Source organism: Callorhinus ursinus, unplaced genomic scaffold, assembly GCF_003265705.2.
Source record: "Callorhinus ursinus isolate GAN/ISIS: 27379988/994484 unplaced genomic scaffold, GSC_fseal_2.0 scaffold464, whole genome shotgun sequence".
NCBI lineage: Eukaryota > Metazoa > Chordata > Mammalia > Carnivora > Otariidae > Callorhinus > Callorhinus ursinus.
The window spans coordinates 1-25704 of NW_027397519.1; the positions used below are offsets into that span (position 1 = coordinate 1).

At 42.8% G+C, this 25704-nt stretch overlaps 1 gene segment (V, D, J or C); it reads left to right on the top strand.

Moving 5' to 3' along the window:
* Window positions 1-13624: 13624 nt before the first annotated feature.
* LOC112817816 (immunoglobulin heavy variable 3-23-like) lies at window positions 13625-25545 on the top strand. The segment is given in 2 exon segments: window positions 13625-13729; window positions 24969-25545. Coding segments are annotated over 2 exon segments (441 nt in total).
* The last annotated feature ends 159 nt before the right edge of the window (window positions 25546-25704 follow it).

The window sequence follows — 25704 nt, forward strand, 5'->3', positions numbered from 1 at the left end:
AAAAAAAAACAGTTAACAAAAATTAACTTTGATGAACTAATGAATCGTGGTAAAAAAAAGCCATGAATTCTATGTGCAGTATTCCCCTAGCGCTGGAGTTCTTCCGTTCTCCTTGATCGGTCAACTTGGTCTTGGCTTGCTGGCTGTTCGTGCTGATCTTCTGGGGGAGGGGCCTGTTGTTGTGGTTTCCAAATGTCTTTGCCGGAGGCTGAATTGCCCCGCCCTTGTCGGTCCGGGCTAAGCAAGCTGCTCGGGTTTGATCTCAGGAGCTTTTTTGTTCCCTGCAAGCTCTCGGTACAGCCTTGGAGGACCAGGGTGAAAATGGTGGCCTCCCAATCTCCACCTGGAGGAGCTGAGAACTCGGGGCCCCGCTCCTTAGTGCACCCCCAGAGAAAAGCAGTCACTCCCTTGTCCCCGTTCTCCGGCCACACTCCGTGCTCACCTGGCCTGTGACCGAGCGTGTCTATCTCTGGCACCCGACCCCGTGTGGAGTCTCCAAACCCAGCAGATCCCTGCGGTGCGCTCCCGCGCCGCTCCTCCCCAGGAAGGAAGGGGAGTCTCCCCGGATCTGCCGCTTGTTGGGTCCCTGCTGCAGGAGCAGTGGCCCGACTGGGCCGCGGATCACAGTTTATGGCAACCCCAAGCTGAGAGCCCACGCCTCAGCTCCATCTCTGCAGCCAGCTTCCCCGCTCCGATACCTGGGAGCTCTGCCGCACTCAGGCTCCCCCGGTGTTTCTGTGACCCCAAGGGTCCTGAGACCACACTGTCCTGGGAGGATTCCACCCCCTGCTTAGCCACTGCAGCGACGTCCCTCAGCGGAGCTGACTTCTAAAAGGTCCGATTTTGTGCCCCGCGACTCTATCACTTGCCAGAAGCGGCCGACGGAGGCCCCTCCCCCGCCGTCTATCCTCCCGAATGTCGCCTCGGATTCACTTCTCCGCACGTCCTACCTTCCAGTAAGTGGTCGCTTCTCTGTTCAGATAGTTGTTGCTACTCTCCTCTTTGATCTCCTGTTGAGTTCGTAGGTGTTCAGAATGGTTTGATCCCTATTCAGCTGAATTCCTGAGACCAGACGAAATCTAGGTCTCCTACTCCTCCGCCATCTTGCTCTGCCGCCCGAATATATAGCCTATTTATTAAGGATTTAAAGAATAACCCCATGAATAATTCCTAAAAATAACATTTAATGATGGACCAAATATTAGTATTTTGGATTATCCATAACTGACCTGAATAACACCAACATACTATACAAAAATCAGTTTTTCATTTTTCACTTCAAATGCACTCATTTTATTAGACTATTCCTTAGTCAATTCTTTATATCCCTGTGATTCACAAATGATTATACTGATCTGAAATTCTCCTCTGCACTCCTACTTCTACAAGGCTCTAGGAATTGTCTGCAAGATGAAAAGAAACAGGCTTCCCCCATGTGAGCCCAAGGACCAAGGGACTCTTCCTTTTTGGGTCGCATGCTTTCTTCAGGATCTTATAGCTCCTCATTATCCTCACCCAGCTCTTTCCCAAAACACACAACATGACACTTCACTCATAGCACTTTGCTTCTCAGACCTTATATGTGTGACATATTTTTTTTTCAGTTACCATAAACCACAGGACATACTAGAATCTCATTGTATTAATCATAGTTAGAGTGAGGAACAGAATCCATAGCCCATTGGCTTACATGCCCGAATAGTCCGAGAAGTCCCACAACTACTATCACATGCTGGGGTCCCAGGAAGGCCACTGGAGTAATTCTCGTCCAATTCTCAACTATTCTCTCATCTGGGAACCTTCAGACATGAATGCCTACTTGTCTCCAAGGGCAGGAGGACTTGAATGTTCCAGATCAAGCATGCAGGAAGGAAGAATGAGGGAATTCCTCTTCCCTCTGCATTTATTCTATTCTGTTCAGAACCTTAATGGATTGTAAGATGCCCCCTTACACAGAGACCACTGATGCAAATAGAAATCTCTCCTGCAATCAACATCACAGACATCCACAGAAAATAGGTTAAGCTGTGCCCCCATTGGCCAGTCAGGTTGACATGGAGTTAACCTTCACAAGTCAAGCACTTGTAAACTTGGGCATTCATATGCATCTCCTTAAATCACACTCAGTTTGCAAAGAAAGTAAATACAAGATCTTCATTTCCCCTTGTATCTCAAATAAATAAATAGAATCTTTAAAAAAAGAATATTTTTTAAAAAAGAATATTTAAATGTAATTATATAAAGTCAAAACATCTTCTGATACATGGCAAAGAAATTAGTAGAGGCAAGAAAGCAAACACACATATAAGGAGGAAATATGCATGACAGCTAAGGTCTTAATTTCTGTCACTAGAAAAAAATGAAAACTGCTGTTAGTAGCTGTAAATCATTCTGAGTCTGTTGAACTGAGACTCAGGGGAGCCCCTGATGCATTGCTCAGTCCATATGTAGGAGAAGATAACATGAGATGACAAGCTGAGGCAACGAGGCAGAATAAAAATAGGTGAATTCTATCTTCCTCTGAACTTTGTTCTATTCAGGCTCTCAATTCAGGATGATGCTCACCCCCATTGTGGAGGGAAATAGTTCTCACTTAGCCCAGGGATCCACGTGGTGCTCCCACCTGGAAATACACATACTCATAAGGAATTTCATGGCTTCTGTGCAAGGCATGTAGACCTCAGCTGTGTCTGTGATGCACGTGCCTCTCTGTAGTTTCGGTGGATGGTTTCCTCTGTGAACTCAGCTTTCTGAGGGGCCCAAGAACTATGTCTTCTTTTTTCAATATCCCCCACATTTCCTTGTTGCAAAGGCAGTGTGATGAATTCTTTGTGCTTTATATGTTGGAGTTCCAACTTGAAATCCATTGTTTTATTGCATAATATCCTAACCTTATTTCCCTCCCTTCTCTGGTCCAGTGGTCCTATGGACCCAATTGTTTCACGTCGAAAGCCCACTGATTAGTACACAATTATGATTTTATTTTCCAGTAAGTGGGGGTTGCCACCTGAGACAATTTAGATAATCTCACTCAACAAGTGACACAGAGAGGAAAGCGCCTCTCGACAATGACATGGGGACTTCTAACAGGAAGTCAGGGAGAATCCCCGAGGACAAGAACTGCAGAAATATCACTAGCACTACTCAGTGTCTCAGTGCAGAGAGTGTAGGTTCATTTTGGATGATGTGGCTGGCTGCCAGTGTTCCTGATGCACAGGATCCACTCGTGGATGGAAACTGCTAGATCAGGAGATAGAAAACCCGTGCTGTGCTCATCCTTCAGGATCATGGGGAATGATCTGAGAAATCCAAATATTGAACCTGAGAAGAACTGCAACCTGAAATTGTGTTCTGTTGCCTAAACTCCATTGCTTAACGCTGATAATATTCAGGGATTTGCTAATTAGCTCTTCTGGGTAATTGAATTGTTAATAAACTCTGAGAGTTCAGTTTCCAGACTTTTTTATCGTATATGGTGCCTTAGTGGGAAGTATAAGAAATCCTTAGATTTTTAAAGTTTTCCATGTAGTTTTGTATGCTTTGGGTGTAGATAACCTCCTTTTTATTTCTTCCATAATTTCCTGGTTAACCCATTCATTCTGTAGTAAGATGTTCTTTAACTTCATGTATTTGTGGTCTTTACAATTTTTTTCTTGTGGTTGACTTCAAGAGTCATAGCACTGTGGTTTGAAAATAGGCATGATATGAGCATAATCATTTTGTACTTGTTGAGGACTAATTTGTGACCCAGTGTGTAATCTATTTTGGAGAATGTTCCATGTGCATTCAGACATAATGTGTTTTCTGCTGCTTTAAATGAAATGTTCTGCATAAATCTGTTCACTCCATCTGGTCCAGTGTGTCATTCAAAAGACATTGTTTCCTGTTGATTTTCTGCTTAAATGATCTTGCCATTGCTGTGAGTGGGGTGTTAAAGTCCCCTACTATTATTGTAGTATGAGTTTCTTTATATTTATTTTTAATTCATTTATATAGTTACATGCTTCCAAATTAGGGGAAAAATATTTACAATTGTTAAGTGTTTTTGATTGATAGGCACTTTAGTTATGATATAATATCCTTCTTCATCTCTTCTTACAGTCTTTGGTTCAAAATCTAATTTATAGGATTTAAGTATGCCTACTCCAACTGTCTTTTGACATCCTTTAGCATGATCAATTGTTCTCCTCACTTTCTGTCTTCAAGTGACTTTAGGTCTAAAATGAGTCTGTTGTAGGCAGAATTTGGATGGATCTTGGTTTTTTATCCATCCCCATACCCTATGACTATTGTTTGGAGCATTAATCTATTCACATTCAGACTGATTTTTTTTTTATGAGTTTCAAAGGTAGAATTTAGTGATTCATCAGTTCCTTGTAACACTCAGTGCTCATTACATCACGTGCCAACCTTAATACCCATCACACAGTTACACCTTCCCCACTGCTGCCCTCCAGCAACCTGCAGTGTGTTTCCTAGGGTTCAGCATCTCTTATGGTTTATCTCCCTTTCAATATTCATCTTATTTTATTTATCCATCCCCTCCACTATGTTCACATCTGTTTTGTTTCCCAAATTCCAGATATGAGTGAAGTCATATGGTATTTGTCTTTCTCTGACTGACTTATTTTGCTTAGCATAATACCTCTAGTTCCATCCACCTTGTTGCAAAAGGCAAGATTTAATTATTTTTGATGACTGATTACAATCCCATTGTATATACATTCCATATCTTCTTTATGCATTCATCTGTCAATGGACATCTGTGCTCTTTCTGTATTTTGGGTATTGTGGGCATTGCTGCTATAAACACTGGAGTGCATGTGCCCCTTCGAAGCACTGTTTACATCCTTTGTGGTAAATACCTAGTACAGCAATTCCTGGGTGTAGGACAGCTCTATTGTTAACTTTTTGGGTAAACTGCACATTGCTTCAGAGGGGCTTCACCTGTTTGCAATCCCACCAACAGAGTAAGAGGGCTCCCCTTTCTCCACATCCTCACCAACATCTGTTGTTTCCTGAGTTGTTCATCTTAGCCATTCTGACTGGTGTGAGGGGGTATCTCATTGTGCTTTTGATTTATACTGCTGTGAGTTTGAGGGATGATGAGATATATTTCATGTGTCTGTTGGCCATTTTGATGTCTTCTTTGGAGAAACGTCTGTTCATGTCTTCCGCCTATTTCTTGAGTGGATTTTTGTTTCTTGGGTGTTACAGAATGATTATTGAAAGACATGAATAGGGGCACCTGGGTGACTCAGTCGTTAAGTGACTGCCTTCAGCTCAGGACATGATCCCAGGGTCCTGGGATCAAGCCCCACGTCAGGCTCCCTGCTCTGCCGGGAAGCTTGATTCTCCCTCTCCTTCTGTCTGCTACCCCTCCTGCTTGTTCTCCCTCTCTGTGTCAAGTGAATAAATAAAAAAAAAACTTTAAAAAAATTTAAAAAAGGAAACACATGAATATAGTGTCATTGTGTTCCCTGTGGAGTTTATATTTCTGCTGATGTTATCTGGTCCTTTCTAGTCTTTGCTTATTTGCTCTTTTTCCCCACTCAAAGAGTTCCATTTACTATTTCTTTCAGGGCTGGTTTAGTGGGCACAGACTCCCTTTGTTTTCATCTGTGTGAGAATCTCTTCATCTCGCCTTGGATTCTGACTGACAGCCTTGTTGGATAAAAGGTTCTTGGCTGTATATTTTTCCCATTCAGCAAGTTGAATATTTCCTGCTGCTCCCATCTGGCCTGCCAAGTGTTGGTGGACAGATCTGCTGTGATCCTCTTCTGTCTTCCCTTGTAGGTTAAGGCCTTTTTTTTCCCTTGTTGAACTCAGAATTCTTTCCCTGTCTGTGTGTTCTGTGAATTGACTATGATATGCCTTGGTGATGGCTGGCTTTCACTGAAATTAATTTGAGTTCTAAGTGCTTGGTGGATTTTGATGTCTGAGTCCTACCCCAGATTAGGGAAGTTTTCTAGTATAATTTGTTCAAATAAACATTCTGCTCCTTTTGCTCTCTCTTCAAGTTGTGGGACCCCATAATGAGAATGTTATTATGTTTTAATAAGTCACTGATTTCCCGAAGTCTACCTTCATGGTCCATCACCTTTATTTCTTTCTTCTTTCTGCTTCATTCGTTTCCATAATTTTATCTTCTATACCACTGATTTGATCCACTGCTTTGTCCATCCTCGTTTTTATGGCCTCCACTTGGGAATGCATCTGCAGTATAGACAGGGCTTGGTGTGAGCAGCTGCCCCTCCACTAGGTGGCCCTATTTTGCTCCCAAAGGATTTCAGGAACAAGGGGTGGGAGGAATAAAGCAGCACCTTACTCTCTAGCCCTGGACCTGGAAGTTCATGCCCCAAACTCTTAAGGGAACCCTCACAAAAGAGCAATCACTCTTGTCTCCTCAATTTCCACAGAGCCTAATAGTCACCCTGCCTATGTCAGAGCGTTTTTGTCTCAGGCGGTGATTATTTCGAAACGCCCAATTATTGTATTTATTTTTTAAAGATTTATTTATTTATTTTTATGAGTGCGAGGAAGAGGGAGAGAGAGAGAACAAGTGGGGGGTGGAAAGAGGAAGAATCAAACTCTCTGCTGAGCAGGGAGCCCAGTGTGGGGCAAGACCCCAGGACTCTGAGAACATGACCTGACCTGAAGGCAGCTGCTTAACCAACTGAGCCACCCAGGAACCCTCAAAACTCCAAATTGAATCAATCCCACAGAGTGGACACACACCGTTCCTCCCACAGAGGGTTTCACCACATTTTTGCCATTTTCTGGCCAGTCCCTGGAAAGGGGTCACAGGACCCCATAGCAGTTCACAGTTTATGGTGACACAGACCAGAAAGCCAGCCCAGAGACTCACTGTTCTTAGTTGGCTTCCCCACACATATCCCTGAAAACAGTGCAGCACGTTGTCAGCACCAGTTTTTCTTGTAACCCAGGGATCCTCAGAATACACTGTCACTCTTGGCATGCTGCCCTGTTCACCACCTGAGTACCTTTAAACTAGGTATGACCCCCATGGTAGCCAACTTCACAAATTCCAGATTTTGACCTCCACTATTTGGCAGTAGCCTCCATAAATGGTCAACCTTCCCACGCTGCATCCACAGCTATATCTCCCCCAAGTCAACCCTCTGTACCTCCTACCTTCCAAAGGTTGGTTGCTTCTCTACTTGTAGACTTGCAGGTTTTGTTCTCTCTGAGCTCTGATCGATTTCTCAGGTGTGCAGAATGATTTAGATAACTACCCAGGTTTGTTCCAGGGTGGAGACAAGCTTAGGCTCCTAATCTGCCACCAGCTTACCTCCTCTCCAGAGATAGACTATTTTTAATTATGGATTTTTGATTTCTCATTTATTATATTTATGTATTTATTATATCACATCATGTGCCTCTTTAATACCCATCACCCAGATACCCTTATCCCCCAACACCCCCTCTCTTCTGTACCCCTCAATTTGTTTCCTGGAGTCCAGAGTCTCTCCTGATTTGTCTCCTCTCTGGTTTCTTCCCATTCAGTTTTCCCTCCCCTCCTCTATGTTCCTCCATGCAATTCCATATGTTGCATGCATGAGTGAAACAATATGATAACCGTCTTTCTCTGATTGACTTATATCATTTAGCCTGAGAGCTTCCAGTTCCATCCATGTTCCATGGGGTAACCGGGTGATGGATATTGAGGAGGGCATGTGATATGATGAGCACTGGGTGTTATAGGCAACTCATGAATCATTGAACACTACATCAAAAACTAATGACGTACTATATGCTGACTAACTGAACATAATAAAAAACGAAAACAGCTAGCAGGACCAATTATCTTCATTCATTGCTTCTGAGGTTAAGATGCTAGAAGGAATGTTTTACATATTGTGTTGGCGGGGGGGACACATAGCTAGGTACCATAGGACATATTGATAGGACAATGGAAAAAGAAGACTGATGGTGGAGGACAGATTAATGAAATTAATGAAAGAAAGTGATGAGGAGAAAAAAAAACAGCACAAATTGTAGATGTTCATTTCCACCTAGAAGAAGACAATCAGGAAGATGTATGAAGGAGACAGCTGGTGTCCTTAAAGTTTTGCACAACAAAAAGAAAGCCTATTGTTTTTGAAGGACAAAAACAGATATTCTTTGGACTTATATCCAATCTGCTTCCTACTCTAATTATGTGATTGCTGATGAAATTGGGAAAGTCTCCTTGGTGATGTTTTCTTAGCAATCTTATTAGACACTGCTTTCTATTCATCCACCATCTTCACTGCTCTATAGTAACCTCTTCCAAGAGGATGTGAGTTACTGGAGGTCAGTACCCTGACTTTTTCTTTTCCTTGCCAGAGAATCATAATTCATTTGAATAAATATGTAGAATATTGGTTATTTTATTTATTTAATTTTTAAGCTTTTTTAAAAAATATTTTATTATGTTATGTTAGTCACCATACAATACATCGTTAGTTTTTGATGTAGGGATCCATAATTCATTGTTTGCGTATAACACCCAGTGCTCCATGCAATATGTGCCCTCTTTAATACCCATCACTGGGCTAAGCCATTCCCCCACCATCCCCCCTCTAAAACCCTCAGTTTGTTTCTCAGAGTCCATAGTCTCTCATGGTTCATCTCTCCCTCCGATTCCCCCCCTTCATTTTTCCCTTCCTTCTCCTAATGTCCTCCATACTATTACTTATGTTCCACACATAAGTGAAACCATATGATAATTGACTTTCTCTGCTTGACTTATTTCACTTAGCATAATCTCCTCCAGTTCCATCCATGTGGATGTAAAAGTTCGGTATTCATCCTTTCTGATGACTGAGTAATATTTCATTGTATATATGGACCACATCTTCTTTATCCATTCATCTGTTGAAGGGCATCTCAGCTCTTTCCACAGTTTGGCTATTGCAGACTTGCTGCTTTGAACACTGGGGTGCATATGGCCCTTGATTTCACTACATCTGTGTCTTTGGGGTAAATACCCAAGAGTGCAATTGCTGGGCCCTAGGGTAGCTCTATTTTTAATTTTTTGAGGAACCTCCACACTGTTTTCCAAAGTGGCTGCACCAACTTGCATTCCCACCAACAGTGTAAGAGGGTTCCCCTTTCTGCATAAGCTTTCCAAAATTTGTTGTTTCTTGCCCTTTCAATTTTTGCCATTCTAACTGGTGTAAGGTGTTATCTCAATGTGGTTTTGATTTGAATTTCCCTGATGGCTAATGATGATGAACGTTTTTTCATGTGTCTGTTAGCCATTTGTATGTTAGATAAATATTCTTTTTTTGTATTTCCTAATTGGGGCCAACCCCATATATGAAAGTATATGTAGAGCATTAATATACTAACAAGTTCTAGTGGATTCATGTTAAGAGTAACCAGTGATGCGTAGGGAATATGATCAATGGTGTTGTAATAGCATTGTGTGGTGGCAGAAGGTAGCTAGACTTGTGGTGAACACAGCATAATGTATAAACTTGTGGAATCACTATGTTGTACACCTAAACTAATGTAACCATTTGTGTCAATTATATTTCAATAAATAATTAATCAAAAAGAACAATTGTAGGGGCCCCTGGGTGGTTCAGTTGGTTAAGCGACTGCCTTCGGCTCAGGTCATGATCCTGGAGTCCCGGGATCAAGTCCCGCATCGGGCTCCCTGCTCAGCGGGGAGTCTGCTTCTCTCTCTGACCCTCTTCCCTCTCGTGCTCTCTATCTCTCATTCTCTCTCTCTCAAATAAATAAAATCTTAAAAAAAAAGTTTAAAAAAAAAAGAACAATTGTAGACATTAAGTTGTTACCGTTCTCGCAACTCTACACAATTAAATATTAAAGCCAGGAAACTCCCACAAATGTGCAATTTCCCATGAGGGACAGCATTAAAGTCCAATCCTGAGGCTCTAGCACAGAAGTGCTGATCCACATGTCAGGTGTCCTGGAATAAATGAGGCTCCACTGGGGAATGGTTCAGGGTGAAATCATGCAGTTGACATGGTAAAAACTACTGTTTTGGGGGGCACCTGGGTGGCTCAGTTGGTTAGGCGACTGCCTTCGGCTCAGATCATGATCCTGGAGTCCCAGGATTGAGTCCCACATTGGGCTCCTTGCTGAGCAGGGAGTCTGCTTCTCCCTCTGACCCTCTTCCCTCTCATGCTCTCTATCTCTCATTAAAAAAAATAAAAATAAAAAAATAAAAACTACTGTGTTTTACCCTTCCAATATTTTAAGATGCCACATAGCACACAGTGTGCTTTTTCTAAAATAAGATAATTAAAAACAGGCATTTTTAACAATTGACAGAAAATCTAAGATCGTATGATTGTATATATATATATTTTTTTAATTTGCAGTCACCACTAATATTTTGCTGCAATTCAGGTAGAAACAGAAATTATGCCTCCAAATGTCATAAACACTGGGATCTTGGACAATGAAACTCTATTTTTTCCATTCACCAATTTTATTCCTAACTAGTAGTGGACATTGATTAACTAAAACAGTCATGGAGTTGGGGCACCTGGGTGGCTAAGTTGGTTAATCATCTGCCTCGGATCAGGTCATGTACCCAGGATCCTGGGATCAAGCCTCGAATTTGGCTCCATTCTCACTGGGGAGCCTGCTTTTCCATTTCCTCCCCGTTCGTGCCCTCTCTTGCTATCTCTCTCCATATCTCTGTCTCTCACTATCAAATACATAAATCAAATATTTTAAAACATTAAATGAAATGTTCATCGGTCTCCCTGTGGTGACTTTGGATTGATCTTAAAACCACAGCTGTCCTTCCTAGCTCATCTGTGTCCACAGCTCTTGGGCAACCTGTCCAGACACATGCCTCCCATGTCCTGCCTGCGTGTGATAGTCCTGATCTCCTGGAGCCGGCTGGTTCACACAGAATGCTGCCGGGCACTCAGGAAGCATGGCCAAGTGCCAGCTGGCATTCCCTTGAACCTCCCATTCCTCTGCAGGGAACAAGCCCAAGCTTGAGGATGCCTGTGTACCATGTGCTCTTCCCTTCCTCTTCACCACCTGGCACCACCCAGGAATTCCAGGACCTGCTTCTGAAGAGAATTCTCAGACCAATAGCAATTTCATAATTGGGAACAACAGTGGGCACAAATTCAGATTTTAGCTGCATGGAAAGGGGACCTTTCCCTTCACTCTCAGAAGATGGAGCAGAGATTTATACCAGAGACATGGTCACTAGGTCAAGCCCTACCAGGAGAAGGAGTTGACCCTCACTTTACTGAGAGAGGCTACATTTCCCATACAACAGAACCTGTGACACTATAACCTGTGAAGGCAAAGACCTCAGGGGCTATAGGACACAAATAGAAGGAAACTTCTTGTAATACTTCAGGTGAGGGACCTCAAGTTGCACGCCCCTTGGGTCTCATCACCCTCAGCCTTTCAAATGACCATGGGTTCTGCTCTTGCATCTCACAGCCCAGTTTTCAGGGCTCCTATTTGCAGGCCCAAGATGGACAGGACGTGACTGCCCTTGTTTGTCCTGAGCTCCGGCCCCAGGCTCACCCACACAGTGGTAATATCAAGATCATCACCTAAGTATCATCACCTCTAAAGCTCAAATCTAAACTTATAGGTCAGGTATAGTGAGACAGTGGGTTACTTCCATCCGGCGGTAAAAAGCTCTTCATCAATACACCTCTGAGAGCGCAAAACATTTCTTCTCCCTCTAATTCCCGCCCCCCTTCATTTTCCCTTCCTTCTCCCTGTGTCCTCCATGCTATTCCCTTATGTTCCACAAAGAAGGGAAACCATTTGAAAATTGTCTTTCTCTGTTTGGCTTAGTTCACTTAGTGTAGTTTCCGCCAGTGCAGTCCATGTTGATGCAAATGTTGGGTATTCATCCTTTCTGATGGCTGAGTAGCATTCCATTGTATATATGGACTGCATATTCATAATAAAAATATTAAAAAAAACAAAACAGCATTTCTTTCAATAAAATACAATTGTAGGGTAAGCAAGTGATGGCAGGGACTCACCTTCCTGTTCAAAAATAATAAAGTGTAATTTAAGAAGCTGTCACCAACACTAAAGTATTTGTATACCCATCTTGACAAACCCCATTAGGTTTTAGAGCCTGAGAATATTTTTCTCAGGCTTCAGCTTCTGGCCTTTTTGTTCTGAGATCAACCCATCCTTTTTGTTGGAAGCTGGAACACCTTTGAAGGTGAGCACTTTCATCAGTCTGTTTCTTGTCAGTGGAACTTGTGAGTCCAGAAATCTTTCAATTTCTTCTGTCTGCTATTAAAAAACATCCTCTGACAGAGACTGATAAGGAAGTCTTGTTGCAGGATTCCTGCTCACCTCTGAATATAGAAACTTATAGCTGAGTATTTACAGACTAGGAGCCTGCTGAGGGGTGAAAGATGGGCTACAGGTAGAAGGAGACATCCTCTGGAATGGAGGGTCTGTAGTGCTCATGATGGGAGGGTCTCTAATTGCATGTTGGATAAATGGGGAAGGGGGGAAAGGAGTCCCTGAAACTCTGCAGAGGTCTGTGACACCAACAAGTCACTGGGAGCATCAGGGGGCGCTCACAACCACCAGGGAAACTCAGGAACCATGGAGCTCATGGTCCAGGACAAGTGCTTGGTAGAAGAATGATCTCCTCGCAAGGGTTTTCAGCTCCATGCTCTGCAAACTTCTTCCTGACACAAACACGGTAAACAGTTTGGAAAAGCTGTTGAACCAGAAGTATCTTCCTTTCTTGGAATCAATCCTCATAATGTTAAGACCCAAATTTGTGAAGTGCCAGGTAAAGGGAAAAGTTTAACTTGTGTGATCATGGCAATAACTGTGAGATTAGAAATAGAAGGATCTCCATTTCATAGAGGAGGAAACTTCCCTAAATAACAGCATCCATTCTGATCTCAGGCATTCTGAGTTTCATTGTTTGCTGATGATTCCACCATTTTATTTTACTGAGCATTACCATGGAGATGTACAGAGACATCATGTGTAAATGCCCCTTGTGTTTGTTGAAAACCCACAACCTCTCCATCAGCTCTATGATTTTCTCTCTCTCTCTCTCTCTCTCTCTTTCTCTGAGTCTCAGTGTCTCCAAGTTTCTGAGACAAAAAGGTGGTCTCCACCTTTCAGTCATTTTGGGAATCTTGAAACTCAGGAAGACTGCAAACCTCACTACATATGACCAACTCTGACCTGAAGGTGGTTCAGAGGAGCAGACAGGTCTGGTGGTAGGGAGCACAGGCCAAGACACGGACTCACTCTCACTTGCTGTGTGCTCTTGGACACTCAGAAAGTCTGTCTGTGCTGCAGTGTGTATGTATCCACCTGTAAAATGGTGATAAATTTGTACCTACATTACATGTTTGGGGTACATATGTGGAAACAAGGAATAAAATGTGTGCTAATTAATGACCTCAGCAAAATCACATAAGGAGAAAGAACAATTTTCTGGAAGATATCATGCATACAGATTCTGCCAGGACCCTCACACCTGCTCTGAGTGTCTGCCATCTTGAGGATGTTACCTACCAAATTTTCTATATGGTCAGATGACATGCCAATAGGGCCCACCATTTGCTGATTTAAACCTGCCCAGCCCAGATCCTCAGTGTGAGTGGAGCCATAGCCCCGGGATCTCTATGGAAACATTCAGTGATCAGGACAGAACACAGACAACTCACCATGGATTCTGTGCTTGGTTGGGTTTTCCCTGTTGCTCTTTTCAAAGGTAATTTATGTGGATAAGAGGCACTGAGTATGTGGTGGATATGAGTGAGAAAAACAGGGGATGCGTGACATTATCCTGACCAGGATACTGTATCTGCAGGTGTCCAGTGTGAGGTGCACCTGGTGGATCCTGCTGGAGACCTGGTGAAGCCTGGCAGTACCTTGAGACACTCCTGTGCAGCCTCTGGATTCACCTTCAGTAGCTATGCCATGTGCTGGGTCCGCCAGGCTCCAGGGAAGGGGCTGCAGTGGGATGCAGGTATTAGCAGTGGTGGAAGTTACATATACTCCACAGACTCTATGAAGGGCCGATTTACCATCTCCAGAAACAATGGTAAGAACATGCTGTATCCGCAGATGAACAGCCTGAGAGCTGAGGACACAGCTGTGTATTACTGTGCAAAGGACACAGTGAGGGAAATCACTGTGAGCCCAGAGACAAAGCTCACAGAAGTGGATCTGGACCACCAGGGGGTGCACAGTACTCACCAATTCTGTATTTAAGCCCCAGGCGCAGCTGCAGATGGAGGTTAAGTGCAGGTTTCCTGTCAGGATTCCTCTCTATACAGCAGTTTCCACCACCACATCCCCCCTGGGAGCCTCTCTGCACACATGATACTTTGCTTTCCTATTTACTCTCTGACTTAAAAATTTGGAAAACAACTATACTAACAAGCACAAAAGATAGTGTCACTTACCTTTGCTTCTACCTGTCCCTAAATATCAATGAATTACAAATATCTCCATGCACATCATCTTAACACTTATAGAAGTCCCAACTGCACTCATTGATATCACAGGAACACCCAGCTCAATGTGCAAGCTTGTTAGAAGCACCATAAATTGCATGCCAGACAGGAGGCTACAGCAGCATCAACAACCCAAAGCAAGAGAATTAAGAGCCCTGGTGGAAGTCACTATCTTGACCATGCTCACAGAGTCAATGTTAATGACAGCATTGGAAAACAGAGGGACCCCCTTTGTCCCCTAGAGGGACCAAGATATGATGTGGACATGGATTTTGATGATGACACCACACACACACACACACACACACACACACACACACACACACACACGAGAGTATAAAACCTTTATCATTTCCACCATAATGTCTGCTCAGAGTAGGGCAGGCTCTCAGCAACTCATAACTGCTTGGAGAAAGCCAGGGAAGGACACTGGTTTAGGGTGTGTGTTGTGGGTCAGTGGTATGGATGGGATCCTGCTCAGGGGAGGGGATTGTGTGGAGTCAGTCTCCCACCTGCATCAAAGGAGGGAGAACCCGTGGGTTCTTGTTAGATATTCCATCAGCGACAAAGTAGGGGAAGAGGGAGGAATGAAGGTCATCAAGCTAGTGGACAATAATCAAAAATTACTATGTGATGAATAATTCCACTAAACATGAATGAAAACTTGGAGAACAAAAGAGAGAAATGACCATACTAAGTAGAGAAATTCTGGATCATTGGAAAATAAAAAGAAGGATCCATGGAAAATCAAAATTATAAAGTCATGATAGAAGTAGCCTGAGTTCTACCCAGTGTCTGGGGTGGAAGATATCCAGTCCCCAAAGTCACCAGCTGGTTCTGCAGGTCTTGGATTTGCTGCATGCCTGCAGAGACCAGAAGCTTCTATGATCCATGAGAATCCTCAGGTTGACGTGCTGGATGGGAGGAGGCTTCCACCTGCAACTAATTGATCCTCCAGGTGCTGATATCAGCTCAATGTGTATGACCACTACCATCACCATGTTAAACCTAATGACAATGTGATGGGAGGAGGAGGTGGGGCCTTAGTGAAGCACTTAGGTCAGGTGAGTGCAGCTTCATTATGGGAAGAGTGCCCTTATACAGCAGGACTGGGAAAGCTCCCTGCTCCCTGAACCCATGTGAGGTGACAGGGAAAGGACACACTAGGATGTGGGTGCTCTCCAGACACCAGATCTGTCTGCACCTTGACCTGGGACTTCACAGAATCCAGAACTCTGAGAAATGAGTATCTGTTCTCAAAACCTTCTGGTCCATGTACATTGTAACAGCAGCTGGAACAGACTAAGACATTAGTGACACATGAACCCAAGCACTGATGCTCTGCAGTTTCCCTGCTGCATTTGTTGTGAAACGTCCCTGATAAGCTCCTGCAGTGAGTTTCAAGGGTGTATTTCTCACATGTTCGCTCCTGCAGATAGGACTAACCAGTTGACTATCCTCGGACTCTGTGAAAAGACACAGTGCACACATAGAGCGAGAACCTTGGTACAAGGGAGTCAGGGTTTCTGAGCGATTGTAGAGCTTTAATTTAAGGATGTTGTTCTTTCAAACCTTCCAGAACATGTGGATGTGATGACTCTGTGGGATCTGAGTCTGATCATCACCTTGCAGAGTTGTGTTATACTGAAAGCCTTGAGGTTAAGTACCTTTGTTCCCTTGCTCCTATCAGGATTCTTTCCTTGTCTGTATTTTGTGAATTGACCATGACATGCCTATGAGATGGTGGGATTTTGTTGAAAATAATGGTTGTTAACTGTGCTACCAGGATTTTGATGTTTGTGTCCTTCTCCATATTAGGGAACTTTCTGACTATTATTTTATGGAATAAACATTCTCCCCCTTTTAACCTTTCTTAAACTTCTGGGACTCCAATGCTATGAATGTTATTATGTTTTAAAAGCCACTGAATTCCCTAAGTCTACCTTTGTAGTCCATTATCTTGGTTTCCATCTTCTTTGCACTCATTATTTTCTATACTTTTATTTTGTATATAACTGATTTGATCCTCTCCTTAATTCAACACACTTTTATGGCCTCCACTTGGGATTGATTCTTGGTTTTAGTATTTTTAATTTGGGCCTGACCGATTTTAGCTCATTTATCTCTGCAGTAAGAGTTTATCTAATGCCTTCTATCCTTTTTTCAAGTCCAGCTAGTACACTAATAAACATTGTTTGAACTTCTACTTCAGACTTCTTACTTACTTTTGTATTAATTAATCCCTGACCATGAAATTTACATCCTATTCATTCTTCTGTGGTGGCTGTTGTTTTTGAAGAGAATAAAAGAACAGAGGGGTAAAAAGACAAAAATCATGAAATGTAGGTCCTGGGTTTGTTTTGGTCTGCTCCTTGAGAGAATATAGAATACAAAATTAAAATAAATAAATATAAAATAAAATGAAAAAAGAAAAAGAAATATAGGCATAATACATTCACAAAAATAAAAATTAAAAAAAAAATAATAATAAAAAGTAAAATGTCAATGGTATTTTGGTAGGGATGGCATTGGACGTGTAGATTGCTCTGGGTAGTATAGGCTTTTTAACCATGTTTATTCCTCCAATCCATGAACATGGAATGTTTTTTTTCCATCACTTTGTGTCTGCCTCAATTTTTTTCATAAGTGTTCTATAGTTTCTAGTGTACAGATCTTTTACATCTTTGGTTATGGTTATTCCTGTGTATCTTATGGTTTGGGGTGCAATTGGAAATGGGATCAATTGCTTAATTTCTCTTTTTTCAGTCACATTGTTAGTGTATAGAAATGCTATATTTTATGGAACAAGCAAAGACCCTGAACCACAAGGGGGATTTTAAAAAAGAAAACCAAACTTGGGGGCATCACAAAGCCTGACTTCAAGCTGTATTACAAAGCTGTGATCATCAGGACAGCATGGTACTGGCACAAAAACAGCCACATAGATCAATGGAACAGAATAGAGAGCCCATAAATGGACCCTCGAGACTGTTCGACTATTCTTTGACAAAGCAGGAAAGAATATCCAAGGGAAAAAAAGACAGCTTCTGAAATAAATGGTGCTGGGTAAATTGGACAGCCACATACAGAAGAATGAACCTGGACAATTACACCATACAAAAGATGAACTTAAAATGGGTGAAGGACATAAATGTGAGACAGGAATCCATCAAAAGCCTAGAGGAGAACCCAGGAAGTAACCTCTTCCAACTTGGCCGCAGCAACTTCTTACAAGACATATCCCTAAAGGCAAGAGAAACAAAAGCAAAAATGAAATATTTGGACATCATCAAGCTAAAAACTTCCGGACACCAAAGCAAACTGCTAACAAAACTAAAAGGCAAACTTCAGAATGGGTGAAGATATTTGCAAATGACATTACAGATAAGGGGCTGGTCTCTGAGATCAATAAATAACTCATCAAACTCAAGACTCCAAAAGTAAATAATGCAGTCAAAAGATGGGCAGAAGACATGAACAGTCACTTCTCCAAAGAAGACATACAAATGGCTAAGAGACACATGAAAAACTACTCCACATCACTTTCCATCAGGGAAATACAAACCAAACCACAATGAGATACCACCATACACAAGATATAATGGCAAAAATTAACAAGACAGCAAATGTTGGCGAGGATGTGGTGATTTTAAGCTAAAGACTGTAGTTAGAGACACAGAAGGACACTATATCATTCTTAAAGGCTCTATCCAACAAGAAGATCTAACAATTGTAAATATCTATGCCCTGAATATGGGAGCAGCCATCTATATAGCCAAACGTTTACCAAAATAAAGAGTCATATTGATAACAATACGCCAATTGTAGGAGACCTCAATATTCCACTTTCAGCAATAGAAAGATCATCTAAGAAGAAAATCAACAAAGAAACAAGAGCTTTGAATGACACACTGGGCCAGATGGACATCAAAGATATACACAGAACATTCCACCCTAAAACAACAGAATACTCATTCTTCTCGGGCGCACATGGAACTTTCTCCAGAATAGACCACATACTGAGTCACAAATCAGATCTCAACCAATACCAAAAGACTGAGATTATTCCCTGCATATTCTCAGACCACAATGCTTTAAAACTGGAACTCAATCACAAGAAAAAACTTGGAAAAAATTCAAACACTTAGAAGCTAAAGACCACTCTGCTCAAGAATATTTGGGTCAACCAAGAAATCAAAGAAGAACTTAAAAAATTCATGGAAACCAATGAGAATGAAAACACACCAGTCCAAAACCTATGGGATATTGCAAAGGGGGTCCTAAGGAGGAAATACATAGACAACCAAGCCTCACTCAAAAAAAAAAGAAAAGAAAAGAAAAAGAAAAATCCCGAATTCACCAACTAACTCTACACCTTAAACAACTAGAGAAAAAGGAACAAACAATACCTAAGCCATGCATTTGAAGAGAAATAATTAAAATTAGAGCAGAGATCAATGACTTAGAAACCAGAAGCACAGTAGAACAGATCAAAACTAGAAGATGGTTCTTTGAAAGAATTAATAATATCAATAAACCACTGGCCAGACTTATCCAAAAGAAATGAAAATGGACACAAATTAATAAAATTATGAACGAAAGGAGAGATCACAACTAACACCAAGGAGATAGAAACAATTACATGAAATTATTATCAACAACTATATGCCAATAAACTGAGCAACCTGGATTAAATGGATGCCTTCCTGGAAACCTATAAACTCCCAAGATTGAAACAGGAAGAAATTGACAACGTGAATAGGCCAATAACCAGTAACGAGATTGAAGCAGTGATCAAAAACCTACCAAAAAAAAAAAAAAGTCCAGGGCCTGATAGATTCCCTGGGGAATTCTACCAAACATTCAAAGAAGAAATATTATTTATTCTCCTGAAGCTGTTTCAAAAAATAGAAACAAAAGGAAAGCTTCCAGACTCATTCTATGAGGCCAGAATTACCTTAATCCCCAAACCAGGCAAAGACCTGATCAAAAAAGAGAATTTCAGACCAATATCCCCGATGAATATGGATTCCAAAATTCTCAACAAGATCCTAGCTAGTAAGATCCAACAATACATTAAAAGGATCATCACTACGACCAAGTGGGATTTATCCCCAGGATGCAATGATGGTTCAACATTTGCAAATCCGTCAATGTGAGAGAACACATTAGTAAGTGGGGAGAGAAGAACCATATGTTCCTCTCAATTGATGCAGAAAAAGCATTTGACAAGATACAACGTCCTTTCCTGATTAAAACCCTTCAGAATATAGGGCTAGAGGGAACATCCCTTAAGTTCATTAAATCCATCTATGAAAAACCCACAGCAAATATCATCCTCAATGGGGAAAAGATGAGAGCCTTTCCCTCAAAATCAGGAGCACGACAAGGAAGCCCACTCTCACCAATATTGTTCAACATAGTACTAGAAGTCCTAGCAACAGCAGTCAGACAAAAAGAAATAAAAGGTATTCAAAATGGCAAAGAAGAACTCAAACTCTCTCTCTTTGCAGATGACATGATACTTTATGTGGAAAACCCCAAAGAATCCACCCCCAAATTACTAGAACTCATACAGCAATGCAGTAATGTGGCAGGATACAAAATCAATGCACAGAAATCAGTTGCTTTCTTCTACACCAAAACACAACTGTAGAAAGATAAATTAGAGAAATGATTCCATTTACCACAGTACCAAAAACCATAACATACCTCAGAATAAACCTATCCAAGGAGGGAAAGGATCTATACCCTAGGAACTACAGAACACTCATGAAAGAAATTGAAGAAGACACAAGAAGAAGGAAAAATATTCCATGCTCATAGATCGGAAGAATAAACATTGTTAAAATGTCTATGCTACCCAGAGCAATCTATACCTTCAAAGCCATCCCGATCAAAATTCCAATGATAAGGAAGACTTGATGCAGGTTTCCTGCTCTCCTCTGAATACATAAATTTATAGCTGAGTTTTTAAAGACAAGGAGCATACTGAAGGTTGAAATATGGGGAAAGGGTCGAGGAGATATCCTTTGAAAAGAAGAGTCTGTAGTGCTCAAGAAGGGACGGTGTCTCCTTGCAAGTTCGATAAATGGGCGGGAGAAAATGTGACCCTGTATCTCTGCAGAGGTCTGTGACATCAACAGGTGCTCTGGGACCATCAGGAGGCACTCACATCAACCAGCGGAACTCAGGAATCATGGAGCTCATGATCCAGGACAAAAGGTTGGTTGAGGGCTGGTCCTCACTCAAGGGTTTTCAGCTCCATGCTCTGCAAACTGCTTCCTGACACGAACACTGTAAACAGTTTGGAAAAACTGTCAAAACACAGTTGTGTCTTCCTTTCCTTGAATCAGTAATCATAATGTAAATACTCAAATTTGTGATGTACCAGGCTATGGAAAAATTTAACTATAGGATCATGTCAATAGCTGTGGGATTAGAAGTAGAATGATCTCCATTTCACAAGTGAGAACATTTCCCTAAATAACAGCATCCATTCTGATCTCAGATGTTGAGAGTTTCATGTCTGCTAATGATTCCACCATTTTATTTTTATTGAGGCTTTCCATGGATATGTACAGAGACATCATGTGTAAATGCCCCTTGGGTTGCTGAAAACGTGCAGTGTCTCCATCAACTCTGTGACTCTCTCTAGGATTCTTAGTGTCTCCAAGTTTTTTAGAAACTTGGTGGTCTCCACCCTTCACTCAGTTTGGTAATCTGGAAACTCAGGAAGCCTGCAAACCTCACTACTTATGACTAACAGTGATCTGGAGGTATTTCAGGGGGGGAGGCATGTCCCATGGTGGAGAGCACAGGGCCAAACATGGGTTCACGCTTACCTGATGGGTGCTCTTGGATGCTCAGAGAGCCCTTCTGTGCTGCAATGTATACCTATCCACCTATAAAATGGTGATAAATGGGTACATACATCACATGTGATTTACAGAGAACAAGACACATGGAGTATGTGAGTGGATATGAGTCAGAGAAAGAGCGTATATGTGACAGTTTCCTGACCAGGATGTCTTGTGTTTGAAGATGTCCAGTGGGAGGTGCAGCTGGTAGAGTCTGGGGGAGACCTGGTGAAGCCTGGTGGTGGGGTCCCTGATATTCCCCTTTGCAGATTCTTGATTCACCTTCAGAAGGTACTACATGTGCTGGGCCCACTAGGCTCCAGTCAGTAGGCTGCAGTGGGTCGCAAGTATTGATGATGTTGGAAGTAGCACAAGCTATTTAGACTCTGTGAAGGGCTGATCCACCATCTCCAGAGACAATGGCAGGAACGTGCTGTATCTGCAGATGAACAGCCTGAGAGCAAAGGATAAGGCTGTATAATACTGTGAAAGTGACAGTGTGAGGGGACATCAGTGTGAGCTCAGACACAAACCACACTGTAGACCAGAATCTGAGGCAACAGTGGGGGCACACTATTCACTAATTCTGTCTTTAAAAGCCACGAGCAGATGAAGGTGGAGGAAAGGGGCAGGTGTCTTGTCAGATTCTGGGGTTTCCTCTCCATAGAGCAGTTTCCCCAGGAAACCTCTCTCCACACGTGATTCTGTGCTTACCTATTTACTCTCTGGTGTAAAAAAAATAAGAAATCAACTGTACTAACAAGCACAAAAGACAGTGTCACTTGCACTTGCTTGTTTCTGGACCTAAACATCAATGGATTACAAATATCTCCATGCATATTATGTGAATATATTCAGGAGTCCCAGCCACACTCATTGTGCATCACAGGATGACTCAGCTCAATGTGCTAACTTGCTAGAAGCAGCATAAAGTGCATGCTGGACATGGGGTTAAAGGGGCATCAAAAATCCAAAGAACATGAATAAAGACCATGGAGAGGGTCACTGTCTGGAACCAAGGTCACTGCCTCAATATTACTGACAGCATGTAAAAGCAGAGAGAAACCCACAAGCACGTTGTGTGAATGTGGACGCTGATGGTATCTCTCTCTCTCTCTCTCTCTCTCTCTCTCGATCTCTCTCTCTCTCACACACACACACACACACATGAGAGAGAGTATAAAAATATATCACTTTCACTCATCAGAGGGTCATGAGTTAAGTCAATCTCCTACCCTCATCAAAGGAGGGAGAACACAGGGGTTCTTACATTTCCCATGGGTGGGGTGTGAGAAGAGGGAGGGATGAAGATTAAGGAGCTAACAGGCAATAATCAAAGGATAGGTTGTGATGACTAATTCACTAAAGAATATGAAAACTTGGAGAACAAAAAAGACAAATGGCCATTCTAAGGAGACAATGGTCTGAATCCGTGGAAAATGAGAAGAATGTCACGGGAAAAGCACAAATTTTAAGATGATAATAGAAGTGGACTGAAGGCTTAACCAGTGTCTAAGAAGGAAGCTGTACACTCCCCAAGGTCACCAGCTGAAGGTTCTGAAGGTCTTGTGTTCACTGTGTCTTTGCAGAGACCAGCAGATTCTGCTGGATTTATGAGAACCTTCAGGTTGAGATGCCGGTTGGGAGAAGCCTTCCACCTGCAGTGAGTCACTAATTGATCCTTCGGTTGCTGATAGCTTCTCAGTGTGTAAGACTTGTACCATCACAGGTTGAAACTTAAGGAGAATGTGATGGAAGGAGGCGGTGGGACCCGAGGGAAGCACTTAGGTCAGGAGGGTGCAGCCTCATGACAGGATTACTGCCCTTATACAGCAGGACTGGGAAAGCTCCCGGCCCCTGACCCATGTGAGGTACCGGGGAAAGGACACACTAGGATGTGGGGCTCTCCAAACACCAAAACCTTCTGCACCTTGACCTAGGACTTCCAGAATCCAGAACTGTGAGGAATGGGTGTCTGTTATATAAAACCACCCACTCCATGTACATTGTTACAGCAGCTGGAAGAGACTGAGACATTAGTGACACACGAACCCAAGCACTGATGCTCTGGCATTTCCCTGCTGCATTTGTTGGGAAAACTACCTGGTAAGTTCCTTCAGTGAGGTTCCAGGGTGGATTTCTCACATGTCCCTCCCACAGATAGGACTAACCAGTACTCTCCTAGGACTCTGTGGAAGGACACAGTGGACACACAGAGGGAGGACTTTTAAACAAAGGAGTCAGGGTTTCTGAGGCTGAGGGCCTTTATTTTAAGGATGCTGTTTATTCATCCTTTCCAGAAGACGTGAATGTGATCACCCTGTGGGTTTTGAGTCTGATCATCACCTTACAGAGTTGTGTTCTACTGATTGCCACGAGGTTTGCGCCTGTCCCTGGTTGTATTGTTGGTAACCCGTGTCCCATTTGAACCCCATCTGCATCTGTGACTCTTACTGTGGTCGTGCGGGTAGGTTCCGTGTGATGTGTTCATTACTGGGAACACTCAAAGGCACTTCCTTTTGCCTGCAACCCTTTTTCTAATGGTTCCCCGCACTACCCACGGAACATGTCCTAGTGTCCTGCCAGAGTTGTCATTGGTAACGTCACAACATCACAGACTCCTGGGAGCCCCACATGCATGTTGCTTGTTTCCTGGGGATGAGCACTGCCTAGGAACCCACCTGCACCCTCTATAACATAAGCACATTGTTATACTTTATTCCCTGTGAGCAATGATGTCAGCTGGTCTCTGTCCAGGTCCACACACACACACACACACACACTGTCAAGTACAGTCATCAAAGCTATTTGGGATAATCACAGAGATGACTCTGACAGAACGCAGAGATAGTGAAATATTAGGGACTGGAAAATACAACTGCATGAACCTGATTCTCTGTATTTCAGGTAAGCTCGAGAATAAGCACAATCATCCCTCCCATTTCGGGAGGGGCTCCGCATTCTTAACGAGCTTGCCCACTCTGTTCTGCAGGTAGTTCGGAGTTCAGGGATGTTGTAAGTCCTGTGGGAGGAGCACAGAACAGATACCGGGGTCACCCTTACCCAATGGGTGTTCTTGGACACTCACAAATCCTCTAAAATTCCGGGTATATGTTCACATATCTTAATGGTGTCACATGAAATCTACACCTAAAGATTTCTGTGCATGTGTAAAAAAAGGGTAGCCCGTGGAGGCTAAGATTGTGATCTGGAAAATCATATAATCAAAAATATATTTTCCCAAATTCTTTCAATAGCAACAAATCAAAGGCAGTCACATCAGCTCTGGTCACTGCCCTCTCTGTCAGCATAGATCACAAGTTGGCTATTTAGTCAGAGGACATGCAAATATGGCCCTCCCTCTGCTGATTAAAACTGCCCAACCCTAACCCTGCAGCTGGGAGAGGAGCCCCAGGCTTGGGATTCCCAGGTGTTCCCATTCATAATCAGGACAGAACACAGACAACTCACCATGGAGTTTGTGTTTCACTGGGTTTTCTTTGTTGCAATTTTAAAAGGTAATTTATGGAGAACAAGAGACATGAGTCTCTTGAGTATGTGAGTGGATATGAGTGAGAGAAACAGTGGGTGTGTGTGACAGTTTCCTGACCAGGATGTCTTGTGTCTGCAGGTGTCCAGTGTGAGGTGCAGCTGGTGGAGTCTGGGGGAGACCTGGTGAAGCCTGGAGGGTCCCTGAGACTCTCCTGTACAGCCTCTGGATTCACCTTCAGTAGCTATAGCATGAGCTGGGTCCGCCAGGCTCCAGGGAAGGGGCTGCAGTGGGTCGCATGGATTAAGTATGATGGAAGTAGCACAAACTACGCAGACTCTGTGAAGGGCCGATTCACCATCTCCAGAGACAACGGCAAGAACACGCTGTATCTGCAGATGAACAGCCTGAGAGCCGAGGACACGGCCGTGTATTACTGTGCCAGTGACACAGTGAGGGGACCTCAGTGTGAGTCCAGACACAAACCTCACTGTAGAAGGGGATCTGGACCACCAGGGGGTGCACACTATACATAATTTTGTCTTTAAGGCCCAGGAGCAGATGAGGCTGGAGGATATGGCAGGTTTCCTCCCAGGGTCTGGGGCTTCCTCTCTAATTATAGCCGTTTCCCCCAGGGAGCCCCTCTGCACACATAGTTCTGTGCTACCTATTCATTCTCTGACATAAATAAAAAGTTGAAGAACTGCTATACCTGCAAGCGCAGAAGTCAGTGTCACTTGCACTTGCTTGTTCCTGGACCTAAATATGAATGAATTACAAATATCTCCATGCAAATCCCCTGAATACTGTCAAGAGTCCCAGCTGCACTCACTGTGTATCATAGGAGAATCCAGCTCAGTGTGCAAGCTTGCAAGAA